The following is an 11,243-nucleotide window of genomic DNA, read 5'->3' as shown; positions in this document are numbered from 1 at the left end:
GAAATTCACTTATAATAGGCCAAATAATGACCGACCAAACTACTCCATGACTTCCTATAGGAAAGGATTTTCCACATCCCCTGCCCACTGGTATATGCATATATGGTGGTGACGATTGATGATCTGTACCGTAAATAATATATTTATTTTTTTCATGACATACTAACTGTACTGAAATATCCCTATCCCCCCTCCCTCTTCCCTCCCTCTCCTTTTCTCCTTCTTCCCCCTCCCTTACTCCTCCCCCCCCTGTTTTTGTTATTAATATTATTGTTTCCATGTACACTTATACAAGTGTAAGATATTGTAATCTGGTTATTTCTATATTTTCAATAAAAATACAATAAAAAAAAAAAAATAGGCCAATTAATAGAACCCATTCCATTTTAATTGAACAATTGAGTTTACTCTGAGTGGCATATGAATAAAAACTGAAGTCTGATCAGGCCACAGTGGGCTGGTCTACATTTGAATATGTTTGCTATTTGCTCAGAAGATTTGTCCATCAGCAACCAGAGCAGTTCATAACATTTACTGTGTTCTTTCTATAGCAGGTGCTACTAAGATCTACAGAATGTCCTCCAAACACTATTAAAACATGATTCTTACTGAGGACATATAAATGAAAGCATCAAGTCTACCTCATTTTTAATAATTATCTTTGGGGGATGAATATTTTCAGGTTCTCGGTGGCAAGAGGTCATCTGCCAAACGTCAAGAATGGTGACTGGTAGCTTAGAGAACATAGCCCTCATCAAAGTGTCCAGCTGCAATGATAACCAGTCACTTCCATGGACAAACCCATAGCCAGTGTTGGCCGATTTGATGATGATCTTCGTTTCAGGGCTGCGCTCTAATAGCTGAGATACCGCTTCTCGAATATGATATAGCCGTCGGATATACAGTCCAACAGGGTAAGTAACGAAGTGACTCCAGCATGTTATCACAATGACCATCCCGTTCCGGATCCCCAATTCATCCAACTCTGAAGCAATGTAGTGTATGTCACGTACTCCAATACGTGCCATACGTAAAGGTTTCTGGTGGGCTCTCCACTGGACCAAATAATTGAGTTCTGCATCTGTGGCTAGAATTGGACCTATTGCTTGAGGAGCATGAAGACTGATCACCTTCAGAGCTAAGATTTTGAAAATACAATAAAAGGCATCATTAACAAATTAATCAAAATTAAAGGGGTTGTCAACCCTTTGTGCTTTTTCACCTTAATGCATTCTATTCACCATTGAAAACAGCTCAAAAACATATAAAAAAGGGACCCAATAGTGGTTTCTGTTTTGAACTGTAGGTCACTTTATTAAAACACTTTAAAAACCACTACTCAGCATACATTGTTGTGCATGAGATAAGAAAAAACACACATAGAGGGGTATACCCACGGCTCACCACTATACAGGAATGTCCCACTGACAGCTCAGGGAACTGATGGACACTCTGTAGCTACCATGCCCGGGGAACCACTGTTCTGGAGCCGCAAAGAAAAAATCTCAGCCCTACACGTTTATCATAAAAGATTTACTCACCGAGGCCAAGATGCCGAAAGTGAACGCTATTGCGACTCGGCGCACACCTGAAGGTGGCACAGAGGGTGGTTGGCACCAAGAGGCAAAAGCTACCAGCGGGACAGTTACTTGCTAGGAAATCAGTAGGTAGCTTGAGCCGAGCAGGTAAGTAGTGACCCGTGCGGGTCCAGGAACAGCAGCAACAAGTCCGTCAGGCAAACAGCAAAGTCCAAGAAGCAGGCAGAGGGTCAAACACAGTTCAGATCAGGAATCAGTAGTAACCAGGAACGCTGAAACGAAAGGGTAATCCAAGAACAGACCAAGGGTCAATCACAGGAGACAAGAGACAAAGTCCAGGTACAGGCCGAGGGTCAAACACGTGAGAGAGCAGAAGTCCAAGAAGCAAGCCAGAGGTCGGGTCCAGGAGAGGATCAACGAGGTCAAAAGGCAATCCGGGTCACAAAGGGTAAGACAGGTCACAAGAACAAACACAGGAATCACAGGTAGCTGAAGACGAATTAGCAGTTTGCTTGAGTGCCGATGCTTCCTTTATGGGTCAGCAGAAAGGTCACGCCATGCGCCGTAGCACAGTTCTATTGCGCACAAATGTGTGCGGGAATGCACAACTAGAACAGCCTATTCTTATGACAACGTTATGTGAAAAAAATCAACTTTATCAAAGCCTTAGCTTTTTAGTTTGTGCCTCCAGAGCAGTGGTTCCCCAGTCATATCAGCTACAGACTGCCCATCTGCTCCCTGAGCTGTCAGTGAGAGATTCCTTATAGCAGTAAGCCAGGGGTATATGGCTCACTGCTATATGTGTTTTTTTTTTCTTATCTCATGCACACTTACTGTATGTACTCTTAGAAGTGTTTTTAATGCTTTTAAAAAGTAACCTACAGTTTGAAACAGAGACACTATTGGGTCCCTTTTTTATATGTTTTTAAACTCCTCCTTTCGAAGATGAGTTCATCTGGGAGAAGGGGGAGAGATGCATATGGAGTGATGGCTGTGGTAAGCTGATCCTGGCTTACTAAAGGGGAATAAGTGTGTCCTGACCTTTGGAATTAAAGTTCTATGTTTAAGGTGAGCTGATAATCTGTGTAGTGGTGGTTCCATCCCCAGCACGTTTTAGAGGTGATTGATCCTATTCGAATTACAAGATGTTTTAAATTTACTTCAGGACTTTGAGGAATTGCAATTTACTAAGATATAGTGATCATCTATGTTTCAAGGTGGTGGAACTTTTATATACTCACATTGGTGGTTCGTTTACGTATAAAACCACTTCCAACCCTAGCCAATTCTGACATTCCTCTCCTACATGTAAAAACAATCTTTTTTTTTTTTGCTAGAACCCCCAAATATTATATATACATTTTTTTTTTTAGCAGAGATCCTATGGAATAAAATGGCAGTTGTTGCAATTTTTTATGTCACATGGTATTTGTGCAGCAATTTTTCAAACATGATTTTTTTGGGCAAAAAAATAAAATAAAAAAACACAATATTTACCCCAATTTTTGTACAATGTGATAGATTATGTTATGCCGAATAAATAGATACCTAACATGTTAAACTTTAAAATTGGGCCAAATTTCAGTACTTGCCGACCGCCGCACGCCAATGTACGTCCCTACTTTGGGGACGGATATTGTTGTTATGGCAGCAGCTAGCTGTCATAACCCCGGTACCCCTGTGTTCGGCTGGTGGTCGGCTACAAGATAAAAGTGGTCTCTGTGGCAGAGGCAATCGCGTGTGTATGGAGACGAGTGAGGGGAAGATGGCTCACCCATCTCCATACCATAGCTGGCCTGAAGTGACGTCAAAATCTCACTTCTGCCCATACTTCTTAAAGGCACTTTTTTTTAATGTCATTTATCTCAATAAAAATTTTTTTTTGCATTTAAGTCCAAATATGTCATCTGAGGACTTTTTGACCCCAGATTAAGAGGATCTGTCATGCTTTTTTCTATTACAAGGGATGTTTACATTCCTTGTAATAGGAATACAAGTGATGCAACTGTATATTTTTTTTAAACAGTGTAAAAATAAAAAATAAAAGGTAAAATAAATAAGAAAAAAACATTTTTTAAACGCGCCCGTCCCACCGAGCTCGCGTGAGAAACAAACGCATACATGAGTAGAACCCACATATGAAAACAGCACCAAACCACACATGTGAGGTATCGCCACGATCACTAGAGCGAGAGCAATAATTCTAGCCCTAGTACTCCTCTGTAACTCAAAACATGCAACCGGGAGAATTTTTTAAATGTCGTCTATGGAGATTTTTAAGGATAAATGTTTGTCAGTATTCCACAAGCGGGGGCAATTTTGAAGCGCGACATGTTGGGTATCAATTTACTCGGCGTAACATTATCTTTCACAATATAAACAAATTGGGCTAACTTTACTGTTATCCTATTTTTTTATTCAAAAAACTGTATTTCTTCAAAAAAAATAAGCTTGTAATATGGTGTGAACTAATAAACAGAAGTAGTGGTGCGCTGTACTATGACAGGAGGTCCAGCCTTAAAGCTGGTGGGCTGTATAGGCACTTGAATAATATAAAGTTATTAAGAAGCTAGTTTGTCGTCAAATACGACAAAACGTATATATAGGTCAGTGTGCGCTTTTATGGGGGGATAGTAGAGAACCCTCAAGAGCACTGTAACATTCCTTATAACATCAAAGGTATATTCAAATGTAAGTGAAAAATGCAGAACAAAACACAATCAAAATATTTAAAACCAGTGATTCCCAATGCGATTTGTTATAGCTGCCAAAAATCGCATAAAGTGCCAGTGCCAGAAAAAAATCAATACTAAAATAATAAGTGCAAAATTCATCTACACCCTGAAGAATACTGAAACAATACAGATAAAACAATGAATAGAATATCCGTTCTACTGTGCAAACTGTGGCAATTACATCCAAAAAAATCGCATAAAGTGCCAGTGCTGAGGGAATAAAATATAAGTGCAAAATCCCTCTAAAACAATATGAAAACTATGCAAATACAATGGCGAAAGAAAAAGAAAGAATAAAATTATCATAAAAATGTCCGTTACACTTGTGCAAAAGGTGGCGATTATATCAGAAAAAAATGGAAATAAGGTGCTAGTGCTTAAAAAATAATAAAATGTGCACAATATTATGAACGCAATGCAATTGATGGTGATGCTGGTGATGGTGGGTATATCCCTCGTGATCCTGTGTGGTCAGGTTATGGGTGTCCCCTTACCTTACAGCTGTAAGGTAACAGCATGTAACATGTATATCCTCGGGGCCCTTGTGCTTTATATAAGGAATTTTTTTATAAGGAATACTTTCTTATACTTGTAATATGGTGTGACAAAAAGTATTGCAACAACCACCATTTTATTCTCTAGGGTGTTAGAAAAAAAATGTATAATGTTTGGGCATTCTAAGTAATTTTCTAGCAAAAAAAATGTTTTTAGCTTGTAAACACCGAGTCTGAAAAAGAGGTCCGGTCCTTAATTGGTTAAAAATCTCCATAGGCGACACTTTAAAAAATGTTTACAGTTTAACAGTTTAGAGATACAGAGGAGGTCTTGTGCTAGAATTTTGCTCTCACTCTCATAACATTTACGGCAATACCCCACATGTGTGGTATGAACGCCATTTACATATGCGAGTGTGACCTACGTATGCAACCGATTTTGAGTACAAGCACGAGGGGATGGGGGCTCTTTAAATTTATTTATTTTTTGTTTATTTTATATTTATTTTTTATTTTTACACTCTCTCTTTCATTTTTTATTTTTTGATCACTTTTATTCCTATTACAAGGAATGTAAACATCCCTTGTAATAGGAATAGGGCATGACAGATTTTCTTTATGGAGAGATCTGGCCTGAGATTAAAAAAAAAAAATCGCTCTAAGGCTTTCCAGACAAAAAAACATACATCTGCTAGAGTTGGAAGTGATGACATGACGTCGCTTCTGGCCTCCAAGGGTCATAGAGATGGCTGGGGACCATCTAGTCCACAGCCAGCTCTATGGTAAACTGATGCCAGCGGCAAATTTATTCTCTGGCTCCCCAATTGCACAGAAAAAAAACAGAGAAGCACTGGAGGGCAGCGGGAGGGGGAGCTTCGTCTCCCATCACCTGTAAAAGCAATCAAGCAGCTAAACAGCCAAAGATGGCTTTAACATGTGAGGGAATTGCCAGCTGAAAAACAGATATCTGGATGATGCTTGAAGCTCCAGCCTCCACTCAAATTGCAGGACTTCATATGATGTTGTCCACCTGAGAAGAAGTCGTTTAGAACACAATCAAAGACTTTTGTTTGAGATACAAGGACACTATACATTATACCTTATATAATTTATAAAGTTCATACACTCTTCACAGGTAATTTGTAATGTTTTGTCATGTATTGTCAAATTATATATATATATATATATATATATATTTTTTTTTTTTTCACCATTTTGTTGCACATGTGATGGTATTTTTATTTATTTTTTTTAAGTTAGAAACTTTATGTACTGTAGCCGCGTTTTTTGGTCTTTGTGATTGTTATACTTTATTTTATAGATGAGAGCAGGAGTGTTTTGAATTTTATTTAGGCACATATCTCCACTACTCTTCTGCAGCACACCAGGAATGCATTGAGATATATTTGTAGTGTGGGAGAAGGTTGGAATCAATGGTAAATTGTCATTGCTGTATGTTTCCCTATCAGAGATGTGCCCTTTTATTTCCTTCTGCAATGACAACTTTGTTACTTGGTCAAGAAGCAAAGGGAAATGTACCCAGCAAGACATAAAGAGTGCGAAAACCTGACAGGGAATCTACTTGCTTTCTGTTTTATAACATACTTGGTATGAAAGCCACAAGGTATTCCCACCACTGTCGCAATGTGGAGTCTCCAAACATGTAGACAATCTTCCCAGCAAGGCATTTTGCTGCTTCACTATGATTATCGAACTGTTTATTGGAGCAGACCAGAGACTTCCAGACATCTTGGTAATAAAATCCTGAGGGGTTTGGATTCTTTAGTCCAGGATTACAATCAACTTTTGTACCTAGAGCAAAAATAGTAACAATCACTATTGTTATAGATGCCATCAACATCAAATTTACATTTACTACTGTGAATGTGGCTAAGGCTTGGTTCACACTGCCACGACCTGAAAGCCGTGTGACTTACAGTGTGACTTTGCCAGGCGACTTGAGTACTACTTTGATAAAAGCATGGAATAGAATTCACATAGAAGTCACCTTGCAGTAGTACAAGAATGACTTCAGTAGTGCTAATTAAGACAGCTTTCATTGACTAACATTGAATTTTGCATGTCATTCAACTTTGGGTCTCAAAAGTTGGATCCCAAGTCTAATGCCACGTACACACGATCGGAATTTCAGCCAGCAAAAGACAGATGAGAGCTTTTCATCGGAAAATGCGACCATGTGTATGCTTCATTGGAATTTAGCTGTCCGAATTTCCGCCAGCAAAAAATTGATAGCATGTTCTCAATTTTCCGGATGGAAAAACTCACGCATGCTCAGATTCAACTACGAGATGGAAGCTATTGGCTACTGGGTATTGAAATTCCTTTTTCTAGTCCCGTTGTACGTCACCGAGTTCTTGGCGGTCAGAATTTGGTGTGATCATGTGTAGGCAAGACAGTTTCAGCAGAATTCCGTTGGAATTCTATCGGAAAAACCATCAGAGCTTTTTCCGTCGAGAATTCGGATCGTGTATACGTGGCATTACACTGTTTTTTTTACCATTCCCTATTTATTAAAAACAGAAAAAAAAAAAGAATCAAATATTATCCTTGAGCACAAAGACTTGCTTTAATTAGGAAAGTTCCTTTATGCACATGAATCGGCAAATATCAATAAAAAAAAAAAACCTGAAGGTTTGACATAGTATAGAATAGTTTGGCACATGGTTCAAGCAAGTTGGATTCAGTTGCATTTAGTAAGAAACATGTTTTTGAAATTCAAAAACATACCCTTTGTGACATTCTTCTGAGGAAGGACGTTAAGCGACCCAAGTTTTGATGGGATTTCTTGGTCAATGAGTGACCTGACAGGGTTGAAGAAATAAGGTTCTTAAAAGTTGAAAAGTTGAAACTGTGGCATTTATTCCTTAATAAATCATATGAAAATAAAAAATGTTGGACAGAAAACTAGTACTGTATGCCTGGTTAAGTATTTTGTTCGCTGTGAAGATTTTTTTTTTCTAGTTTGCGTGAGAATAAACATGTACCTGCTTTAGTGACCTGCTTCTCTTAACTATGTTTCAGCCTTTTGTCTAGCATCCCTTCATTGGGGTTGCTTGTTCAATGTGATATTCATTGCAGACATACCAGGGATGTTACTTCAGTGCCTTTCATTACTTCCAGAGCACACAGCCTATGACAGTTTGTGTGAGCTAACTGTCCCATCCTTCTGTCTAGTGTTAAAGTACACTTGTCTGCTGTCTAGCCTGATCTGTAGCCTGAACCAAACCACATCTCTGTATTATTTTGGCACTTTCCTAGCTTGCTGTCTATTTGTCATTTGTTCCCCAAGAAAGCCAAAGAGCTGTAGCCTGAGAGTTGCCAAGCAGCCCTAACCAATCAAAATTTTGGAAAGGTTACCGTTGAAAATTTTGTGGGTTTCTTAACTAATTCATGCTCTAGGATTTACCTTAGACATCTACTATTTTTTCTACACTGGGTGCAAAATCCCAGGATCCCCTATCAGCTTGACACCCAAGGTCTAGATCTGAGCAGCTATGAAAGAGCCCTGGGGCCACCCTAAACTTTTTTAAACACAATTCTGAGTTTCAAAATCAGAATTCTGAGATTAAACGTCAGACTTCTGAGATTAAAACTTTGGGTCATACAAAAAATTCTTAAACACAATTGTGAATTTGAAAGTCATAATTCTGAGATTCCCAGGGAAGCCAAAGAACTGTAACCAGAGATTTGCTAAGCAGCCATAACCAATCACCTTTTTTTGGGGGAAAGGTTACTGTTAAAAGTTTTGTGGACTCTTAACTCATGCTCTAGAATTTATCGTGTACATCTACTATGTTTCCACACTGGGTGGATAGTGGCAGGATCCCCTGTCAGCTTGACACCCAAGGTGTAGAAGTGAGTAGCTATGGAAGAGCCCTGGAGCCACCCTAAGACATTTTTAAACCCAATTCTGAGTTTGAAAGTCAGAATTCTGACATTAAAACTTTGGGCTGTACACAATTTTGAGTTTGAAGGTCAGACTTCTGAGATTAAAAGTCGGAAATTCTGACTTTGAAAGTCAGAGGTATGACTTTCAAAGTCAGAATTCTGTCTTTTAATCAGAGAATTCTGACTTTCAAACTTAAAATTGTGTTTGATACATTTTTAGATGGCCATATGGCTCTTCCATTGAGTAGCAGAGCCACTGTGTGGATATTTTTTCACCAACTGCTATAACAGCATTTTATTGTAAAGTTTCCTTTAAAATGCAAACAAAAAATGTTACAATGCAATTAGCTGCAGTTGTCAGTTGCAGAAAACTAGAATGTAACTTTTGTTTGATCTGGAAGATGGCCAGCCCTGGATCGCAAAACAGCAAGTCAACATGAGACAGCACAGGGTGAGTATTGCAAGGAATGATTTATTTATTTATTTATTATTTTTAAATGTGAAACACACACAATTAAAAACATGGGGGGACTGGCTTTGGGTTATAACTAAACTTTACTATAGCTTGGCTATAACCACTCAATGGTTAATAAACAGTATTGCGGAACAAGGTGAAATTAGAAAAAAAAAAAGTTACATTGAGAAGAATGGCTTCTCTTCTTTGCTGAGGACATTGCGAGTTCCTCCCATTGAGTGGTAAAAATAGGAGTCACATGGCAGAACTTTTGGCCGCTGACACACCCACTTTTCACCATTGCGCTGATCATAATATTCACAGACGTCCTGCCCGGGCAGATCAAAATTGCATTCAACCACTTCCTGGGTCCCATTTTTCTCAAAGTAGCCATTAAAAAACACCTGTAAGCCAAAAAGAAAACACATTAGAGGGGATTTACTAAAACTGGTGCACACAGAATGTGGTGGAGCTGTGCATGGTAGCCAATCAGCTTCTAACTTCCGTTTGTTCAATTAAGATTTGGCAATAAAACCTGGAAGCTGATTGGTTACTATGCACAGCTGCACTAGATTCTGTGTACACCCATTTCAGTAAATCTCATGCAGTCTAACAAAATATTCATGAGGATTTCCAGTAGAAGTGGAAAATAACTATATGACTGGGATCTATCCTTGTAGTAAAATAGAATCATCCCTACATATTACAATTCCCAAAGGAACAAAAGTGAAGATATAGATATATATATATATATATATATATATATATATATATATATATATATATATATATATATATATATATATATATATATATACACATATACATACACATATACATATATCATATACACCCCTCCCATTTTTGTAAATATTTTATTATATCTTCCCATCACCTTTACCCTCAGTTTTGGCATGGGAATGGTTGTCTTGGAGGTGTGTTTGGGGTCCTTGTAATTGTCATGTTGGAATACTGCCCTGCGGCTCAGTCTCTGAAGGGAGGGGATCATGCTTTGCTTCAGTATATCACAGTACATGTTGGCATTCATGGTTACCTCAATGAACTGTAGCTCCCCAGTGCCAGCGGCACTCATGCAGACCCAGATCATAACACTCCCACCACCATGCTTGACCGTAGGCAAGACACACATGTCTTTGTACTCCTCACTAAGCCCAATGTTCAAGTCGAACGTAAGTTCGAATGTAAGTTTGACTGCCGAATAGCGAACAATTTGGGGTGTTTGCGGCAAATTCGAAAGCCGCGGAAGAAAATAATGTGTGTACAGCTTGTAACAGTGTACATTTGCTCTCACCTCAAAATAACTCAACACACAGCCATCAATGTCTAAACCGCTGGAAACAAAAGTACACCCCTAAGTGAAAATATCCAAATTGGCCCCAAACTGTCAATATTTTGTGTGGCCACTATTATTTTCCAGCACTGCCTTAACCCTCTTGGGCATGGAGTTCACCAGAGCTTCACAGGTTGCCACTGGAGTCCTCTTCCACTTCTCCATGATGACATCACAGAGCTGGTGGATGTTAGCGACCTTCCGTTCCACCACCTTTCGTTTGAGGATGTCCCACATATGCTCAATAGAGTTTAGGTCTGGAGACATGCTTGGTCAATCCATCACCTTTATCCTCAGCTTCTTTAACAAGGCAGTGGTCATCTTGGAGGTGTGTTTGGGGTCGTTATGTTGGAATACTGCCCTGAGGCCCAGTCTCTGAAGGGAGGGGGATCATACTCTGCTTCAGTATCTAAACAGTGCTGCGCAAAGAATATATTAAATGTCCATAATCTATGGAAGACAATCCGAAAAGGTGCAGGTGGATAGATGTAGATGGATAGATCTGATATTCAGTGATCCCTTCACCACATAAAAGGATGGCCTCTCACCTCCAACCATCAACCTAAAAGGTCACTATGCAGTAAACGATTGGCAGGATTCATACATCTTACGACCATCAATCTATTGCCAATCACTATAATGTGAACGAACGGTGAATTAAACAGGTCCTTGTATCATGGAAATGTCAGGATCCGAAGTTTTAAAAGGTCCTTTGTAAAAAACGAATGGAATTGCACTTACAAAATATCACACTCAAGCCGA

The 11,243-nt window shown here is 39.0% G+C and overlaps 1 protein-coding gene across 2 annotated transcripts in view; it reads right to left on the bottom strand.

The window, feature by feature from the left end:
- Positions 1-366: 366 nt before the first annotated feature.
- LOC143961472 (NXPE family member 3-like) overlaps positions 367-11,243 on the bottom strand; it is an 81,785-nt gene continuing 70,908 nt past the window's right edge. For both annotated transcript variants that reach the window (XM_077470767.1, XM_077470769.1), the window contains 4 exons: positions 9,314-9,534; positions 7,516-7,589; positions 6,373-6,579; positions 367-1,138 (listed from right to left, as the gene is read on the bottom strand). In XM_077470767.1, coding sequence (XP_077326893.1) covers positions 606-1,138; positions 6,373-6,579; positions 7,516-7,589; positions 9,314-9,534 — 1,035 coding nt within the window. In that variant the 3' untranslated portion in view covers positions 367-605. The remainder of the gene's footprint in view (positions 1,139-6,372; positions 6,580-7,515; positions 7,590-9,313; positions 9,535-11,243) is intronic.

The sequence above is a fragment of the Lithobates pipiens genome, unplaced genomic scaffold (genome assembly GCF_037356315.1).
Source record: "Lithobates pipiens isolate NorthernLeopardFrog02 unplaced genomic scaffold, aLitPip1_a1.2 Scaffold_8, whole genome shotgun sequence".
Taxonomy (NCBI): Eukaryota; Metazoa; Chordata; class Amphibia; order Anura; family Ranidae; genus Lithobates; species Lithobates pipiens.
The sequence above is the reverse complement of the archived record's forward strand: the minus strand, read 5'-3'. Positions and strand labels throughout refer to the sequence as shown.